The sequence below is a fragment of the Sander vitreus genome, chromosome 7 (assembly GCF_031162955.1).
Source record: "Sander vitreus isolate 19-12246 chromosome 7, sanVit1, whole genome shotgun sequence".
In the NCBI taxonomy this organism is placed as follows: Eukaryota; Metazoa; Chordata; class Actinopteri; order Perciformes; family Percidae; genus Sander; species Sander vitreus.
Genome location: NC_135861.1, coordinates 2,063,014 through 2,083,053, shown reverse-complemented (window position 1 = coordinate 2,083,053; position 20,040 = coordinate 2,063,014). Strand labels below are relative to the sequence as shown.

The window sequence follows — 20,040 nt, the reverse complement described above, 5'->3', positions numbered from 1 at the left end:
GACGCCTACGCTCAGCCCTATAACTGGCTTTTAATGTAGACGGGTGTTAAGAGCACAAAAGAAAACGGATTCAAACAAATGAGGCACTTCTCTGCCAAAATGTTGCACGAAGGCTAATATTTTTTGTCAAGTGTCCACTTTATAATGTCTATCACACTGAAGAACAAATGGTAAAGATATTAAATATACAGCCTGGACTCTAACGCCTCATCAGTACGGAGGAGGATTAGGGCTTTGAGTTCTGAGGCTACATTTACATTTTGGTTTAAAAACTAATATCTCTTGCTACGTTTCCCCCTCTCATTCCCCCTGCTCTGGTGTTCCCCCCTCTCATTCCCCCTGCTCTGTCGTTTCCCCCCTCTCATTCCCTCTCATTCCCCCTGCTCTGGCGTTTCCCCCCTCTCATTCCCCCTGCTCTGGTGTTTCCCCCCTCTCATTCCCCCCTGCTCTGGCGTTTCCCCCTCTCATTCCCCCCTGCTCTGGTGTTTCCCCCTCTCATTCCCCCTGCTCTGGCGTTTCCCCCTCTCATTCCCCCCTGCTCTGACGTCTCCCCTCATTCCCCCTGCTCTGGTGTTTCCCTCCCCTCTCATTCCCCCTGCTCTGGCGTTTCCCCCTCTCATTCCCCCTGCTCTGGCGTTTCCGAGCCCCTAAACCGGAGACATTAGGAAACCCTTCTGACCCGTTTTGGTTGGTAATCTGCGGGGTTGTGTTTCAGTCTCAACGGCCGCAGACGGAGACCTTTGGAGACACCGACACTGACGCCAACGTTTCTCCGTCTGATTGGGTCTTATCGGTCACGACGTCTCGTTAGCTGAGATTAAGCTACTAACGTTACCATGGCACCTACCAGCAGTGGGCGGAGTCTCCACGCTGCCTCCTGTTTATGCCCGGTATACGAGTGTTAGTTAGTGTTAGTTTAAACGGAGACTAGTTCTTCTACTGGAGATAGCGATGTAGATGTAGCCTGAGTTTGAAGTCAGAATTCTGAGAATAACTTCAAACTCTGAACTCAAACACATTTTTCACACGTGGCCCTGATCCTCTTCCGTCCATCAGCGATCACACACAAATCAAGTATTAAGATCAATATCAATCAGTATGCGAGACCTCCAATCGTGCGCCACATAGACAAAGCCTCACGTAGACAAACGTTTCTGTGGTGTCTTTGAAATGACACAGAGAACAGAGTAACAACAGTCTTTGGGGAACAGCAATAACCAAAGTGCTAAACTGATACATCTCTGAATAATGACCCACCAAAGCATTGAATAATGTACAGTACTTCCTTTAACTACTGTTGTAGATTGAATGTATGAGTCCAGCACATACTGCAGTACTACAGAATGGTATATGTACAATGGATATCAACACCGAACTGATCTCTACAGAACTGCATCCACGTATCCTCATAGTTAGATGACAAGATACGTCTGTATCTTGTCATCAATAAAAAAAAAAGATCCGCTGCTTTGTCACGTTTTATCTATGGAGACCCTTTGTACCAATGATTGGATTTGAGACTTTACTTCCTGAATAACTGAAAACATAAACAGCCTCATCTGTTCCTCTGGTGTCAGACTTCAGAAAGCAGGTATTAGCAGTTCTAGGTTGTGATTGGCTACGTCACATTCAAAGATGAAAGACAATTAAAATGAAACCGCTTGAATGTATCATCGATTCGTACTCATTTTAGTAACCCAAAAAAATCTCTGAAGTTGCGAGTTTGAATCACAGGCTGTAAAAAGAAATGGACGAAGCTTCCAGGTCTGAGAAGTGAAGCCGACGCTGAAGCTCCTTAAAGCTGCATTCTCTCTAACTTCCAGCAGGGGGAGACTCCACCGGCTCCAAACAGAAGTCTGTTTCTATAGAAGTCTGTGAGAAAATGAGCCTACTTCTCTCTTCATTTATTACCTCAGTAAACATTTTCATAACGAGTTTATGGTTTCAAGTCTTCTTCAACACAGCATGATGTTCATTTAGTAAATGATGCTCCCGTTTATTTTAAACCAGACGATAAAGCAGGGGATGCTTTAGGACCTGTCAGTCAGGACAGAGGCTTAGCGATGCTAACCATGCTAACACTGTGGAGTAAAAATAGACCTCAGCTTTTTTTTGGTTGTTGTCCGTGTTTTCATCTTAAACTCTGACCCTCTCACTGTGTGTTTTCACTTCATCAAAGTTAATTGGAACATTTTGGTCGCCTATAAATGTCTTGTTTAGCTTTCTGCCAACAAAGCTAGTCGCTAGTCGCTACCGCTAGCGTTAGCTGGAAACTTAAGGGAAAGTTTGCTGGTTTTCTGTTCTGCCGTACGTGCAGATGAACGGCTCCAGTACCGTCAAAAGGGTTGAAAATCAGCAACTTTCCGTCTTTAGCGTTTAGCTTAGCGCTATCGCAACCATAAATAACGCTGGCTTGGCCGCGTCATCCTCCCCAGCTCCGCCCTCTTGTCCGAAAATCATCACATCCGGTTGCAAAAAAAAAAACAAGATGCCGACGCACATATTTTTACAGTCTACGGTTGTCATCAGTTCACCTTGTGAAAGGCTGACAACAAATCAGAGTCTGGATTTTCCCTTATGTTTAAATCTAATGTAACTCGAGTGTTTTAGTTAAGACACTTTTGTGGCTCGTTGGACAAAACAGAAGCTTGTAAACAAAGATCATAAAAAGGGCAACGCAGGCTTAATGCACCAGGTGGCTTAACTTCTGTTGGTTCTGGCAAACCTCCACCAGAATCCCAGGGTTTAACATTTCATGCATCAGGAACTTTTATCATTACGATGAGAAATAAAGCTCTCTTATCCCCTCTCCAAGGACAGACAATAAAACAGCTACACTTTAAAAGGTTGATTTAAAAAAAAATCTAATATTACGATTACAGACATAAGTACTAAATAGAAGTAAATATGTATTCAATCATACACAGAATGAGAATATCATTAAAGTGTCATTTCGTTTTTCATCAACCTGGACCCTATTTTCTCATGCATTTGTGTGTCTAAGTGACCAATGTGAACAGAAATATTTGAAATTGGTCCAGTATTGAGCGAGAACGCTGTAACCTGACAGCGACAAACCGGGTTGCAATGTAACCCTATAGAGCAAATGTACAATGTCAATTTACGTCCACTAAAAGTTCTGTTTTTGCCGCTGACAGACTCAGATTATTATTTTAAGTGTCTGACAACATTATGAAAGGATCCCTACAGAGATAGACCTTTTAGTTAAAGAGTAAGATCCTTTTTCTTTAACCAGAAACAGCTATGAAATCACTATATCCAAACTCCACCAGACTCCATGTAAATAATCAGGACTTTTAGCGTGTATAGAGCCAGCATATCTTCACCAGACTCCATGTAAATAATCAGGACTTTTAGCGTGTATAGAGCCAGCATATCTCCACCAGACTCCATGTAAATAATCAGGACTTTTAGCGTGTATAGAGCCAGCATATCTTCACCAGACTCCATGTAAATAATCAGGACTTTTAGCGTGTATAGAACCAGCTTATCTCCACATGTAAATGGGTGAATTAAGGGTTTATTTCAACCAAACCAGAGTGGTGATTGTTGGAACAGTGGAAAGATGAACCAAGACGGCTTTTGATAGTTTTATTTTGTTTCTGTCGACTTTGAATGAAGTGTGTCTTACGATGATAAAATTACTGTTAATTTAAGTGCAGTCTGGTGAGTTTCGCAACAGCGATTTCGGGGATGATTCATGTTAAACGAATAGGATCTTACTTTTAACAAAAAGGTCTATCTCTGTAGGGATCCTTTCCATAATGTTGGGATGGGAGGGGTATGACTGAAGAAATAGATGTGAAGTAGGCTAATGTCCAGTAGTTTTATTTATTTATGATATTGTGCAATATACTCCTTTTATTGTATTCTATTTACTGATGTGTGTATGTTATGTGTTAGATAAATAGCACTGTAGATGTCTGGTTCAATGTTTGTGTCATTGATTATGTGTCAATATGCCTGTACTGTACAACAAATTGCCTTTCGGGGACATTAATGTTTTCTAAGTCTAATGTTGTCAGACACTTAAAGTATTAATCTGAAAGTGTCAGTGGCAAAAACAGACCTTTTAATGGACGTAATTGAAGGTGTGCAATTGCCCAATTAACTTACATTGTAGCTTGTTTCGTCGTTGCCGACTGCAGCGTTCTTGCTTAATACTGGACCAATGTCAAAGATTGGTGTTCCCATCAGTCACACACAAAAACATGGGTCCAGGTTGAAAAAAAACCCAAAAGAACGTAGTTACCCATTAACAGCCCAATTCAATGTGGAAGGCTGTATAAAAAAAGACCAACCGCTCCAATGGGCGACAAACAAAGTCTACAGAGGAGTTCACTGAGAATAGGAAGCCAGTGATGCATGATGGACTCAGGAGACGGGAGAAAGGGAAACTTGAGCTGTTGGGGAGGGAATGGTGGTTGCGAGGTTATAGGTTGAGTTCGGAGATGATGACTGAGGCGACGCTAAAGGGCTGTAAATGGGCCTGGCAGAGATGGTTGAAGAGGGGGAGTGTTGAGCTGCAGTAGCTGTTGTCGGAGAGTCCGAACTGACCTCGTCCCCTTCTTCCGAGTCCCACACTTCGCTCTGCAAGTAGTCCGCAAATAAGGCCTTGGCTCGCTGCAGCACCCGGCTCAGGTTGTGGCGCCGCACAAGGCGATCAAAGTGCATGGCTAGCTCGTTGTAATCCAAGCTGTTCTTGATGATGTGGTCTCGGTGCTCCAGCAGGATGGACAGGCACAGGAACAGCATGAAGGGATTGCCTTTGCCGAACTCTTGAGGCGGCGGCAGGGAACATGGTTTGATGCTGGTGGTCTCAGCTTTTGAAGAACTGGGCGTGTTAGCTGTAGTGCTGGGGGATTTGTTGCCAGGCGAAGGGAGATTGTTGTAAGACGACCTGCCGCCAGACAGCGAGGGGCCTCTTCCAAAGGACAAAATGGGCGAAGAGAGTAACGATCGACTCAGAGTGTGGTTTGGAGACGCAACGGATGTTTTTACAGTGGGGGTTGTGGGCGAGTTAATCCCTGTACTGCTGAGCACTTGGGCAGAGTTGGTCAATACTTTTGGGACAGTTCTTAGTAAGGCCTCACTTCCATTGGTTGCGGATGGGGGTGGGGATTTTGGAGGAGAGTCTGGAGAAGCACCTGGCCAGCTGGAGGGTGAAGCTGAAGATGTGGGAGAGACAGAGGGGCCGGTTTTCCAGATCGGAAGGCCACTAGGAAAGATAGGAGGCGATGACATTGGAGCGAAACTATTGTCGCCGTTTTTTATGAGAGGTGTTCTCTCTCCGGGGTCCTCCTCACTATCAGCCGTCGACTGGCGCCTTGCAATGCTTGTAACTGACTTTGAAGACACCAAACGCTGTGGCAGCTCAGCATCCTCCATATGAAAGCTATCTTCATTTCGGGCAGAGTAGTATTTAAACTCCCCGAAACTAGTTTGCCTCTCAAGAGGTGGAGCCTGCAAATCTGCCTTTTCCATGGTCGCTGGCGGAATATCGTATTCACCCACCTCGCTTCCCTTTTCAGCATTTCTCCTGTCTTTTTTTTCTACGGCAGCATTCCTGCTCACATCTGGTTCTTCTCTCGAAGGCCTCAGCATGTGTCGTCTACGCTGCTTCTCCTTTTGTTCCTTATCGTCTCCGAGACCATTCTCGACCGCCTTGTCCTTGTCTCTGCAGGACGTTGTTTCTTCGGTGTCCACCGGCGGTCCCAGGAGCTCCACTTCGGTTTCTGGAGGATCCGGGGGCAGCGAGCTCCACGTTACCTCGAGCATCCTCAGAGCGTCATCAAACGCAAACTCTCGCTTGAGCTCCAGGAGCAGCCAGCGGTAGCAGAAGAAGAGGTCGTCAGCTCCTCGGGACACCAGGTAAGAGTAGAATTCGGGATCTGAGTACTGCAGAAGCAGCTTTAGATGCTGGAACTTGACAGACATGAGCTGGCCATCCGGCCGGAAGTTCCCCTCCAAGCGTTTCATGATGCCACAAAAGCAAATGAAGGCGTGTGCCTCGTTGTCCATTACCGCAAGTATTGGGGAGGCAATATCACTCATGCCTTGACAGTATGATATCTGAAAAACAACACAACACAAAGTTACAAAAGTCTGTTTACAGATATACGCACACTTTAAGAATAAAATGGGCTTGCAGATTTTAAAAAAACTGAAAGAAACAAAGAAGTTTTTTATTCCAAGGGTAGATCAGGGGCCTCATTTATCATGCATAAAATCATTTCTATGCATAGAATCAGATTTTTTTTAATCTGCTAAGATTAAACATTATTATGCCAGAGAATCTGCGTATATTTACTGTAAAATGAGGACCAACAAAGCAGTGTTTCCCCTATAATTGTACAGGCCAGATTATTATTATTATTATTTTTTTTAAATGGCAAAAATAATGTTGAATATCCACTGTGTTTCCCCTATATTCATTCTGCAGATACGTACTGCTGTGAGTCAATAAATGAGACAACTGTCCGTGGTAAGTTCACTAACAGCAAGACAGTCAAGGGTTAACTAAAGTCAGTTGAACAGATGAAGTGACGATAACGTTAGCCTACCGGTAGTCTTGCATTGCCATATCTATCTCCACAGCGCTGACGGATTTTGTGTTTTTAGCTGAGCTGGACCAGAAAATATTACATATACATATATATATATATATATATATATATATATATATATAAACAGACCGGCAATGTTTTTTTTTGCCTGTGTTGTTCTCTCGGAAGTTTGCTGGAAATGACAATGTAACATTTTATGTGCGTGAGCACTGTGCCGGACTCATAACACTTAAAACCCTTTTAAAAAATAGCCTTTTAAATGCTACATTGCTTGTAACGAAATAACGGGAGAAACAGCCGAACCAGCTTCAAAACTGTCAAGTGCTTTGCGCTGGATCCAATTTATGCCGATGTGAAAAGGGGTTCATGTGGATTTGAAACAACCCAGAGCGTTCTTTTCTCCTATCCCAGAATGCATCTGTGGTGCAGCCAGACCTAACTCCACAGTGCTGTGGAGATGGAGCCGGCGATGCGAGACTATACAACAGGGTCTCTGCAGGTTTCAACAAGTCAGATTTAAGACTTTTTAAAGACCTTTTTAAGACCTTTATAAATGAAATTTGAGACCTACTGTATATCACGATATGAAAGTAAAACGAAATGCAGAGTCACAAAAGTACTTGCAAAATTAATAAACTAAAGCGACAGAGAAATAATAACCTGTAAATACACGGCAAATTATAAATGGACGAGCGAAAGAAAGAACTACAACACCACAGAATAAAAAAACCCAATCATTTAAATGAGCATTAGAGTAATGTTACACGGACGTAGGGAAATTAATACCTGTTTAAAGTTATTTAAGAGCTAGAACACAAGACTTCAGCGGCTTTAAGACTTTTTAAAGGCTAAAATGTTGGACTTTTTTAGACTTTTTAAGACCCCGCTGAAGCCCTGATATAAGGTTTGGCATCATACAGTATGTTTACTAGGGGTGGGAATCACCTTACGATCCCATATCATCACGATACTTATGTCACGATACGATATTATTGCGATTTTAAACATATTGCAGTTCATTACCTTTTTCCCAACTTCAAATCTTTCCCAATTTCAAATGATGTCCCCAAAAGGAAACTTTGTCAACATCTGTTTTACCTAAAAAGATACATTTCTCTGTTTGTTCATCTCACTTCAATTGTGTTGCTGCAAAAAGGGATTGTCAAGCAGACAAACTGACCAACACATATATCATAAAAGATCGATACTTGGCGTCTGTGTATCGATACGGTATTGCCACGGAAAATATTGCGATACTATGCTGTATCGATTTTTTCCCCCCACCCGTAATGTTTATACGCTGACAAAAGGCACATCATGTCATTATAGCTTGCGAGGTAGGGATGTCATGACAAACTGTGCACACATCACTGGCGCTCTTACCACATTTGCTTGTAATAAGTAATTGTATGGCAACAAATCAGGTGTGGATCACATGTGAAATACAGTAACACCAATGCAGGACCACTAGGGTTGGGTACCGAAACGCGGTGCCAATAGGGCACCGGTTCGGACGTAAATGGTATTAACGAGACCGAATAAGAACGAAAATTTCAGTGCCTCATTTCGGAGCCTGACTTTTTTTTTTTCAGAAGCATCGCTGCACGGGACGCTACGTTACCGTTAGCTAGAGGCTGGATTAAACCCAATGGTTAAAATGCTGACAGCTTACGTTAAGCAGTGTAAAGTGTGACTGTATTTCCCTGTAGAGGATTCCAACACCGGGACGTAACGGTCTGACTGCAGCTGCTGTTGTCGCAAAAACAACACAGACGGTGCGTTCACTTGAAACTCACCAGCCTTGTGGTGCATTCAAAGTTATTGTAAAATACCCTTTTCCATTCTGGTGCTTGTTTTTGTCGTTTACCAGCTATTTACTGGTGAAATAAGTCATTGTTATAAGTTATTGTTATTACATTATTAATCAATCTTTTCAATCAATTTAATTTTGATGTGCCCTTAGCAATAAACAAGCCGTTCTTTAATCTCGCCAACTGTCATTATATTGTATATATTGTTTGTATATTATATATATTTTGGTTCAGGCACCGGCACCGTTTTTAAAGTATCGTTTTAGCACCGGTATCGGAAAAAACCCAAACAATACCCAACCCTAAGGACCACATGTAAAGACTTACCGTTGCACCGGTGCATGCTGGGAAGTCTTTCCCACACACCTGCCCCTGGGATGCTACAGTATCTTAACCACGTTGTCTGTGATGTTTTTTGTCTTTATCCAGCTCGTCTGCTACTTTTGTCCACAACTTGTAACTCTTTCAAAGGGAAGTGTCTGTGTGTAAATGAGTCTGTACGTGCACAAATGGTTGGATGTAGAACAGGTTTAGAAGTTATGTGTTCGTACACAGTTAGAACTTGCTTCACGTATGCTTTGATAAATGAGTGTTTAGTTACGAGCTGACTGCCAGTTCCATTTTGGATCCAGTCCCAATGGCAAAATACCCTGAATGGCTAAGGCCCGAGGCTAATGAATATCTTATCTAAACCTTATATCTCAATTTGCAAATAACAATGTACAAACCTATTATTTAATTAACATTTCATATCGTCCGCTGCTGATTTCATCTTTACGCTTTGAGCTACGGACTGTCAACACGGGTTCCATGAAAAACAGTTGTGTTTTAGAGTAATTACAGATTTAAATGTAATTTTTTTTGGTTGTACTTATTTTTTAACTTCAGTTTATGTAAATGTTGAAGGCTGAACCTAACTGCATTCTTTAAGGTGGGGGTTTTTCAAAGTCTGACTGAGTCATATTTTTTGTACCTCTCTCTCGCTCTCTTTCTGCAAAACGGCAAAGTTAGAAGTATGCTGAATCAGCTATTAGCAGTTCCTGTGTGCAGTTTACCTATTGATGTACGGACAACTATCACTGGATTACTTTGAAACTTAAAAGTCTTCAATGATTTCTAATCGGATTGATGGACGTTTATTTGTGGCTTTGTGTTCAGATTGGATAGATTTATGACTCAGAGAAGTAGCGTGCTTTTTAACGGGAATTGCGGCAATCGGTCACTTTCAAGTTCTGAAATTCTTTAATATGCTACAGGAGCTGTGCGTCGCAGCCACTGCTGCAGCTCTCACCGGGCTGATGAACAGCCAAATCAGAAGCCAATATAAAAAATACAGTAAAAAAACTTCCTGTTGCTTTTAGAAACACCTGGGCTAAATCCCAAGTCTCTAATTCAATAGCACCTTGTCCGGACCGGAAGTCGTTCTGGCCCTCCTTTGCGAAGGCCATCTTAAGGCTCTTATTCCTCGCCACGAGGAACAATGGAGGAGGGATCTCTGAGGAACTATGAGCGAGGATGGAGGAGGGATCTCTGAGGAGCTATGAGCAAGGATGGAGGAGGGATCTCTGAGGGAGCTATGAGCGAGGATGGAGGAGGGATTTCTGAGGAACTATGAGTGAGGATGGAGGAGGGATCTCTGAGGGAGCTATGAGCGAGGATGGAGGAGGGATCTCTGAGGGAGCTATGAGCGAGGATGGAGGAGGGATCTCTGAGGCAGCTATGAGCGAGGATGGAGGAGGGATTTCTGAGGAACTATGAGCGAGGATGGAGGAGGGATCTCTGAGGGAGCTATGAGTGAGGATACAGAGAGCAGCCTTCCTGGAAGCCGTGCAGTTGAAAGCTGTTTGCTAACTCTGCACATACAGCCGACGAATTCACGTGACGCTTCAGGAGAAAGGACGTCTCATCTAGAGATGGCCCGATACCATTATTTGCTTCCCGATACCGATTCTGATACCTGAACTTGCGTATCGGCCGATACCGAGTACCAATCCGATACCAGTGTGTCATATATATTATGTTTTAACAACTGTATACTACTATCCCTGTATGGATGTGATTTCTATCTTTGTTGTCAGTCTGGCTCAGGTTAAACTCTTTGTGAAAACTGAACAATGAACGCCACAGAACTTTCTTTTATTCTGCAGTTTGACAGTCAATTATAACGGAAAAAGAACATAAATAAACTACTTTAACATAGATTTTCTTACGGGCTTTCTTACGTGGTATCGGATCGGTGCATGATACCAGCGTTTTAGGCAGTATCGGAGCTGATACCGATACTGGTATCGGAACATCTCTAATCTCATCCCTCTAAAAACAAAGGACTCGGACGGACAAAGACGCGAGGAAGGGAAGCAAGTGCAGGAAACGTGGATGCAGTTTAACGACCGAGACGTAGCCCCATAGGCATACTTCCAACTCTCCCCCTCCCCCCTGGTGAGGTGCCTAACGCCGGTACAAGCTAACTGATAGAACAACTCTACACACCTGTGGATGTGTGATGGCGAATGTGGTGAGCAGGTCTGTGAGGGCAGTCAAATGTGGACTGTCTTCTGAGCCTGCGTAGTACGGATGAGCCCGGTCTGTCCGCAGGACGTCTTTAAGAACATTCCCACGGATAAATTCAAGGTCTTCGTGGCTGACCCGGGCGTTCCACTCTCTCTTCAGCTGGTCGTACTCCCTCGTCTTCCTCTTCATGTAGTCCATTCTTTCCTGACCGCTTAGTCCGTCGGGGTAGACGTTCAGGAGGTACCGCCAAACAACCTAACATAACACAGCAGACAACGCAGCATTCATTAAAACCAGTAATAAAAATACTAACCATTTAATTTGCCCTGAATATAAGACAATGCACCCTTTTACTAGACTCATTTGGGGGGAAAGACTTTTTGAAGTCTAGGGCTGTACAATATATTATTTTTTCATATCGTCATCGCGATATCATCTGGCGCAATAAACACTTTGCGAAAGGCTGTGACATTATGCGAAAGAAAATATCAGCAGAAAACTTTAATATGCAACTATCATTCTTTTTTAGTGCTGCCTTTTATATTCAATTCAATGTTCAATTTCTTCAATAAAAGAATGTTGGAAATGATTTTCTATCATGTGTTTTAACTAGGGATGCACCAAATCCAGATTTTTGGGGTTCGGCCGAATACCGAATCCTCCTCCCATCCTCAGTCCATGAACACAGTCAACACATTAATGAAGTCAACAACGTCCACAGCAGTGTAATAAGCTGGTAATGGTCGTCTGGTTTACACAAGTTCTTAGCAGTGACTGTCCTCCCTTTGCCGTACCTGAAGTTGCTGCATTCTGGCTGCTGTCTGTAGATTCCTTCATGCTCAGCTCGTATTCTTCCAGATGTTTCATACCAGATGTTGTAACAGCGGTGATGTTGTGTATTGTTTAGGGTCCTCGCCAACACGAGAGAAATCGGCATTGCAAATTGAACATGTAGCTGGACTTGAATGGCCTTCTTTTGACTGAAAGTACTGCCAAACAACACTTTTTCTGCTCACCAGTTCCATTTTCACTTTCTCACAGCCTGCTGCATTGAACGCTCCACCTACGTAAACACCTTCCCGTAATCAACGGCGGCGTCATTACGTCGACCAGCGTAGTGTGCGTAGTGCAAGAGTAGGGTACGGTTCGGTGGAAAAAAATTCTAAGGTTCAGCAGAAATCCAACCCCGTCAAAGAGCCCAATATTCAGCTGAATCCTGGATTCGGTGCATCCTAGTTTTAAATGCAACAGGCAGTTTGTGAACTGCCTTAAACGTAATGCTCATAAAGCACAGGTACGGTACTTTACTTTGCGCAGTGAAGGTTCCACACCGCCATGGTAGATGCGCAGTCGCAGTTCCTCAGGTCGGGACAACTGGCCCTGTCCGTTGAGGTAATTGTGAAACTCGGCATCGCTCAGAGGGGGCTTGAAAGGCTTGATCTCTTCCCCGTAAGTCCAGCTGAGGGCTTGCTGGACTCTGTTCAGCGTGCGGCCCACCTGAACAAAAAGTGAAACAAGTGTGTAAGCAAAGACCCTGACTTATAGAGGGTAGAAGGTAAAAGAGACCGCATGAGGAAGGTTAAAGACAGTGAAGGAACCTGGGACAGTAGAGACTGTGTGAAGGGAAGAGCTGCGGATGCCAAAGACCGAGTCCGCTCTGTGAGAAGCTGCTCGGAGCCAATCACATCTTTGGGGCTTATGATGTCCCACTCCTCCATAACAGGACCTGCAGTTGGACAAAAAGTAGTAGACTTAACGAGCATCTATTTTAGGTCTGCCTCTAATTTATACTCCTTACTTAAGGGATAGTTCACAATGTTTCATAATGCAGGGTTTCCCCTACCACTATGAGGCTTAGGTGCAGCACCCTAACCAATTTTCTTTGTGAATGAATAATGTATCGTAAATAAATAAATGTTCTAATTAAAATAGCCCCACATCATCACATACCCTTCACCATACCTAGAGATTGGCATGGTTTTATTTCAGTTAGCTGGTTTGGTATGGTATGGTGAAGGGTATGTGATGATGGGGGGGGTATGGTGAAGGGTATGTGATGATGGGGGGTTATGGTGAAGGGTATGTGATGATGGGGGGGTATGGTGAAGGGTATGTGATGATGGGGGGGTATGGTGAAGGGTATGTGATGATGTGGGGGTATGGTGAAGGGTATGTGATGATGTGGGGGTATGGTGAAGGGTATGTGATGATGTGGGGGGTATGGTGAAGGGTATGTGATGATGGGGGGTATGGTGAAGGGTATGATGATGGGGGGTATGGTGAAGGGTATGTGATGATGTGGGGGGTATGGTGAAGGGTATGTGATGATGTGGGGGTATGGTGAAGGGTATGTGATGATGTGGGGGGTATGGTGAAGGGTATGTGATGATGTGGGGTATGTGAAGGGTATGTGATGATGGGGGGTATGGTGAAGGGTATGTGATGATGTGGGGGGTATGGTGAAGGGTATGTGATGATGGGGGGGTATGGTGAAGGGTATGTGATGATGGGGGGGTATGGTGAAGGGTATGTGATGATGTGGGGGTATGGTGAAGGGTATGTGATGATGGGGGGGTATGGTGAAGGGTATGTGATGATGTGGGGGTATGGTGAAGGGTATGGTGAAGGGTATGTGATGATGTGGGGGGTATGGTGAAGGGTATGTGATGATGGGGGGGTATGGTGAAGGGTATGTGATGATGTGGGGGGTATGGTGAAGGGGATGTGATGATGGGGGGGGGGTATGGTGAAGGGTATGTGATGATGGTGAAGGGGATGTGATGATGGGGGGGTATGGTGAAGGGTATGTGATGATGGGGGGGTATGGTGAAGGGGATGTGATGATGGGGGGGTATGGTGAAGGGGATGTGATGATGGGGGGACCAAGGGACCTTTATCAGGATCATAGTATCCTGGATCCATGAAATAACTGGCCTTTCAAAATAAAAGTCTGCCTGCCTCTATGGGAATTTAACATAGGGGTGTACTGACTTATGCCCCCTGTATTTTAAGGAAGAACATTTATTTATTTACGATAAAAGACAACTTTAAAGAAGACAACTATGTGTTGTCTTCTTTAAACTCTCTGAGGAACATCTGATTTCCTTCATACTGTATATGGAAGTATTTTACAGTTTAGCTTCAAATTAACTGCAAATGCCACATTTTCACATTTACCTCCACACTTTATGTTCTCTGCAATATAGTATATGCACAGTATAAGCTTTGCATTTGATCTTTTACGCTTGCTTTAAGGGTACACAGGTGTCCTTACTGTCTTCTGAAGGTTTTATGTCCATCTTGAGCTGCAGATGGGATTTTGCTGCACCGACAAATGCGACATCCAAATCCCAGTCAGACAGCAGAGACAGATACGTTTCAGCACCACTCCGATCTCGAGACAGGTAACTGATCCCGAAATTCCGCTTCCTGGTTTTAAAAGACAGAGGAATAAAAAATGCTGATATACATAATGTGTCTATGTCACAGTTTATAGCCAGTATAGTCTCACATTGCAAGACCCTCCTCCGTAGTGCTGTGGAGGAGGGTCTGTCTAGTCCACACAGCAAAAAAAAAGGATGGGAGAAAAACGTGCTCAGGTTTATTGGCATTTTATTTAAACCAATCACAATCGTCTTGGGCGGAGCTAAGCGCCGGACGGAGCAACGGTGTCGCTGCAAAATAGCCTCAGGAAGGAACTTGTTTTGGTGGAACATGTGTACATTCAAAGGTTGTTCACACCGCAAGTCTTAATGCTTAATTCCGATTTTTTTGTTTGTCTGTTCACATTACCTTTTAAAATGTGGCCTTTATCAGACTCCAGCGTGAACTGTTTGTGGTTTTGAACTGACCCACATGCACAAAAGAACAATAACAATGACATCAGACGCAGCGCGTTATGGAGGAAGTCAGCATTCTCACTTTTATTTCAAAATGTTTGTGTAATGGCAGCCGTAACATTAATGAGCAGGTGCTGAGGAGGAGACGGTTACGGCACGATCCTTCTAGTTTTGATTGAACTGAAGTATCTCCCCATACACTATGAGTAATGAGGTCTAACACCTGCCTCTCCCTCCATTGACCTGCTCCATCCCTGTTCTCCATGTTGTAGGCCTAGTCAAGTTTTTAATGTTACTGTCTGTGTCTAGGACCGACTCCCGCCGGAGCATAATTGTGACAAATGTCGATGTAGATTGACGTAAAAGTCGCATCAAATCCTCCTTGGTTGTTCACGCTGCGGCCGCGTTGATAATAATCAGACCTGGGTCTGATTCAGGACCACACAGGGAAGTGGTCTAAATCTGATTTGAGTGTTCACACTACTTCTGAAGAAGTCTGACCTGGTCACTTGACCCCAAAAAAAAAAAAAAATCAGATTTGGGCCACTTTTGCCTGCAGTCTGAAGGTAGCGACCTTCTAGCTAGCTGTCTGGATTTACCCTGCAGAGATCTGAGGAGTCCTCAGAAATCCACCGGAGTTTAAGATGCCAACATAAAGAAAGAGGAAGGTGACGGAAACATCCGGCCGAAATAAGGGACATCTGGAGGAATTTCCGCATTCCAAGTCGTGGATATAGACCAAGCCAGGGTGCTGACTCTTACCCGTTCAAATCAAAGGCTCTGATAAGTATGTGCTGCAGGACCTCCAGCGACGTTATCTGAGGATCAACAGCAAAGGAGCGAAACTCCACAGGAAACACCCCGTCACATTTCTGAGAAGCATAACAAAAGAATTAAAAAAACTACACTAGATACTGTGGGGGGAAAACCTGGGGGAGGTGGCAACACATTCTACTATTTTTGGCAGTAAGTAGACAATAATTCAGTGGAATTAACTATTAATTAACTGTGAATTACCTGTGAATTAACTGTGAATTACCTGTGTAAGATATGGCTGCACCTAACGATAACGTTGTCGATTAATCGGCCGATTATTTTCTGGATGAATGGATTAGTTGTTTGGTCCCTAAAATGTCAGAAAACTGTATAACACGTGGATCAGTGTTTCCCAAAAAGCCCAAGATGACGTCCTCAAATGTCTCGTTTTGTCCACAACTCAAAGATATTCAGTTTCCTGTCCCAGACGAGAGAAGAGACTAGAACAATATTTAAGAAACTGGAATCAGAGAATCTTATCTCAACTCAATATGAAACAATATATTTGGGTTTTCGACCGACACAACAAGACATTTATAGACATAATCCTGGACTTTGAGAAACTGGGATGAAACTTTTTCAACATTTTCTGACATTTTATAAACAAACGATTAATTTGAGAAAATAATCTGCGGATTAATCGGCAATTGAAGTCGTTAGTTGCAGCTCTAGTTTATATTATCACATATCTTATAGATCTGCTGAACATTGATAGATAATATTTAATTATTATCTATTATTTATTATTATTATTAATTATTACAGAAAGCACTGACTGCGTGTAGTTGGTCTACATAATGATTAAAAAAAATAAAAATAAAAATAATCGTATTCTTAGATTATTTGACCCATTTTGCAACATAGGGTAAAGCAATTAAATAAACATCAGTTTACTGAAATAGAGGCCACACTGTTCATTCAACTCCAGGTAACATGTGACGTCACGGAGTGCTGTCACGCACGCATTTTAGCTGAGCAGGCAGGTGACGTCAGTCAACTCGAGTCTGTGAGGGTTTCACCGCTTTGTGTATCAGCATTAGGTTACCGTTGGATCTTCATTATGGGGTTTTACATACTTGTGTACATTTCTAACCAGCTGTTGCAGTCAAATTACGGTCAAAATAACGTGATAGATATAAGTATCCCCCCCCCACACCACACACACACACACACACACACACACACACACACACACACACACACACACACACACACACACTTCCAGCAGTCTGTATTCAACGAAAACAAACAATGCTGGCCCGGGCGAAACGTTGACAAAATGTCGAGTCTCTCTCTCTCTCTCTCCCTCCAAACACACTGTTCTACAGCTAATGCCACAGGTGTTTTATGTCGACGTTTAGCAGTTGAATGTGTGTTTGAAAGACAGCAAACGTTAGAGCAAACTGACGGTTGCTAGCTGACGTTAACTAGCGAACGTTGGCAGTTTGTTACTCGAACCGTAATCATCCTACCTTGACTTTGACACGAACCACCCCCCTCTCCTCCTCGCCTGCCATTTTAAAGACTCCGTTTTCGGAACAGGGTGGTGGTTCTGGGTTTTGTTTTCCTTCTACACCGACATGGTGATCAATAACAGTAGCACTAACCGAGTTCCTCTCATTTCGTGATGGGGTCTGAGAGGGTCCTCACAGCTGTATTACCGCCATCTACTGGAGGTGGCGAATTTGCGTTTCCGGTGTTGCACCGGAATCTGTGAACCAAAGACTTTATTTTTATTTATTTATTTAATTTTTTATTTTTTATTGCAGAATACATTTGTTACAATTTGTCAAATAAGGAAATTGAACTTGTAGAACACAAATCATGTTGTTACAGATCATGTTTTTATAAAGAATTAAAAAAATAAGTAAAGTAAAAAAAAAAAAAATAATAATACATATCAGTCAATAGATATACAGATGAAAATAATATCATATAACAAGTAGTCAGTAAAAAATTATAAACAAAAGTACATAGCCAGAGTATCAGACAGTAAATATCAGTTAAATTAATTACAAAGTTAAATCAGATAAGTATTGCTTTACCCTCTAATCCAGAAATACAATCTATATCATTTTTTAAGTCAAGTTTAAAAACATTGAAAAGGGGTTTGTTTTTCATAAACAAGCAGAATTATTAAGTTGGCTATATATTGTACGGAGGAGTTTGAGTCAGAAAAGTAAAAGAAGATATCAAAATCAGATAAATGTATGTATGTTTGAGCCACGTTGTCCATTAATGAAACATTGTCTATCATTCCTCAGAGAAGAGCTGTGTGAACAGCTATAGAAAAAATGGTCTAACGCTTCTGTTTCCATAAAGCAAAAGCTGCATTTTCCGTCTACGGTAGGGATACATTTAGAGATAATCTTGTTACAGGGGTAAAAATGGTGAAGAATGTTAAATGATATTTCTTATAACTAAAAAATGTATGTGGGTTACTCCATGCTCTATTCCAGTTAATATTTTCATATAAGGGGGACCATTTGTATCTGGAGGCAGGGATGGATTTTGCACATAAAAGGTCTTTTATTACTTTGTTGTTGACTTTTCTGTCTAGAAAAGATAGACCATTTATTGAAACACTGCTGGAGAAAGATATATTACATTGATCCAAATCTGTCTCATCTCTAAGTAGGGTGATGATCCCATGGGGTATAGCTCGAGTTACAATATCACATTATTTTCTTGGAGGATGGAAATTGATTTGAGTTATTTAATAATTGGGTTACCAGTAGAATATCATGTTTAAACCAGTTTTCTATAAAGAGAGTCTTGTTTCTATATATGATGTTCATGTTGTTCCAGATAAAACATTTGTGAGGGGAGAAATTGTGTTTATATAGCAGAGACCAACAAGTTAGAGCCTGTTGATGGAAGTTTGACAATCTGTGAACCAAAGACATAGACAGTATATAAGAATGGACCAACAGATCCCGTGTCTCTGGACGGAGACCAGTGAAGGACATTAGAAGCTCTTTCCCGGTGATGGCTGAGCGTTACTGAGCAGCCTCCAACTGAGCTTGAAGACGTAGATGTGACGTGAGCAACCTGTCTGAAAGTTGGAAGTCTTCTGGTAGCTGTGCCAAGAGAAATCTCAATCATTCCCAATCTAGCAGAGACGGAGAGCGTAGGTATATGTAAGGAGATAACATAGACACAGGCTCATTATTGATCACTACAATGATAGTTAACATTAGTCATTACACTTAAACAGCTAATGGAAGTCCAAACTGCCTGAGAGCTTCTCCTGTACTATACGGTAACTCCTCTACTATGAGACAGGAAGTCTCGTGGTTATGACCCAATCGTTAGCCTATTGTTATAAAAACGTCTGCTACGGAGCCATAACGTGAGGTACAAGGTAATGGAGCCTTTTATACATTGTCGTGTTTCTTTAGAAATAAACAACGGACAAATAGAGTCTTTAAACGCTTCAGATGTGAAGTTATTCTCTGTCAAAGTGACGTCAAAATGAATGGCAGTCAATGGGATGCTAACGGGAGGTGATGGCTTGTTAGCATCAAAATGGCGCCATAGGAGGTTCGCGGTCCGAGGAGAAGCTGACCCCCTTGACCAAAGAGGGCGCTGCTGCCGGAGCTCAACAGTGGGTTTTTTATTGACAAAAACACCAACATACAAAACTCTCGTTGGGGAAAAGATATACGTGCGTATATACAATACAAATGTTGTCTATGTACAAGAGACAATGTACAAAGTCAAAAGCAATAAGGCTAGAGAAAGTAAAATTAGCATTTAGAGCGGCACACAAGATTAATCAAAACAGTAGTTTCCTAGATATGTCACTACACATTTTTCATTAGATTTGATCTTTTTCAGTGTGGAAAAAAACTATTTAAAGTAATTTATAAACCAAACAAAGGAAGGCTTAGAACATCTCCACTCACTGCAATGAATATGATATTTAGCCATAGGAATAATCATATTGACTAGATCTGATACTGATGAATCTATATTATCCATATAAAAGAGGATGTGTGTTAAATGAGAGTAGGGATATTATCAATCTTAAGTGACAGCCAATTATGTATCTTAGACCAGAAGCTGTTAGACACGGGGCAAAAAAAGGGTCGGAGCCAGGGTGGGAAATTAGCACCCGCCACCAGCCACATTAACCAGCTCCGACTGGGGGATCCCGAGGCGTTCCCAGGCCAGGTTGGAGATATAATCCCTCCACCTAGTCCTGGGTCTTCCCCGAGGCCTCCTCCCAGCTGGACGTCCCTCCACCTAGTCCTGGGTCTTCCCCGAGGCCTCCTCCCAGCTGGACGTCCCTCCACCTAGTCCTGGGTCTTCCCCGAGGCCTCCTCCCAGCTGGACGTCCCTCCACCTAGTCCTGGGTCTTCCCCGAGACCTCCTCCCAGCTGGACGTCCTGAGTCTTCCCCGAGACCTCCTCCCAGCTGGACGTCCTGAGTCTTCCCCGAGACCTCCTCCCAGCTGGACGTCCCTCCACCTAG

The 20,040-nt window shown here is 42.9% G+C and overlaps 1 protein-coding gene across 2 annotated transcripts; it reads right to left on the bottom strand.

Moving 5' to 3' along the window:
• Positions 1 to 2,833: 2,833 nt before the first annotated feature.
• On the bottom strand, positions 2,834 to 17,222 carry tbc1d25 (TBC1 domain family, member 25). Of its 2 annotated transcripts, none has more exons than XM_078254157.1 (7): positions 17,037 to 17,222; positions 15,511 to 15,620; positions 14,184 to 14,338; positions 12,508 to 12,635; positions 12,218 to 12,406; positions 10,889 to 11,164; positions 2,834 to 6,093 (listed from the first exon to the last, which is right to left on the bottom strand). In XM_078254157.1, exons 1-7 carry the CDS (start codon positions 17,079 to 17,081, stop codon positions 4,396 to 4,398), a joined length of 2,601 nt encoding a protein of 866 aa, XP_078110283.1. In that variant the 5' UTR covers positions 17,082 to 17,222; the 3' UTR covers positions 2,834 to 4,395. The 2 variants fall into 2 exon arrangements, with proteins under 2 accessions (XP_078110283.1, XP_078110285.1); XM_078254159.1 differs by having other exon boundaries at positions 17,172 to 17,216.
• Between the last annotated feature and the right edge of the window lie 2,818 nt (positions 17,223 to 20,040).

Coding starts and splice junctions, on each gene's coding strand:
- tbc1d25 (XM_078254157.1), bottom strand. CDS start 17,081: ATGGCAGGCGAGGAGGAGAGGGGGGTGGTTCGTGTCAAAGTCAAG. Junction 11,165..12,217: donor TGGAACCTTCACTGCGCAAA/GTAAAGTACCGT, acceptor GTGTTATGTTAG/GTTGTTTGGCGGTACCTCCT. Junction 6,094..10,888: donor TCGCCATCACACATCCACAG/GTGTGTAGAGTT, acceptor GTTGTTTTTCAG/ATATCATACTGTCAAGGCAT.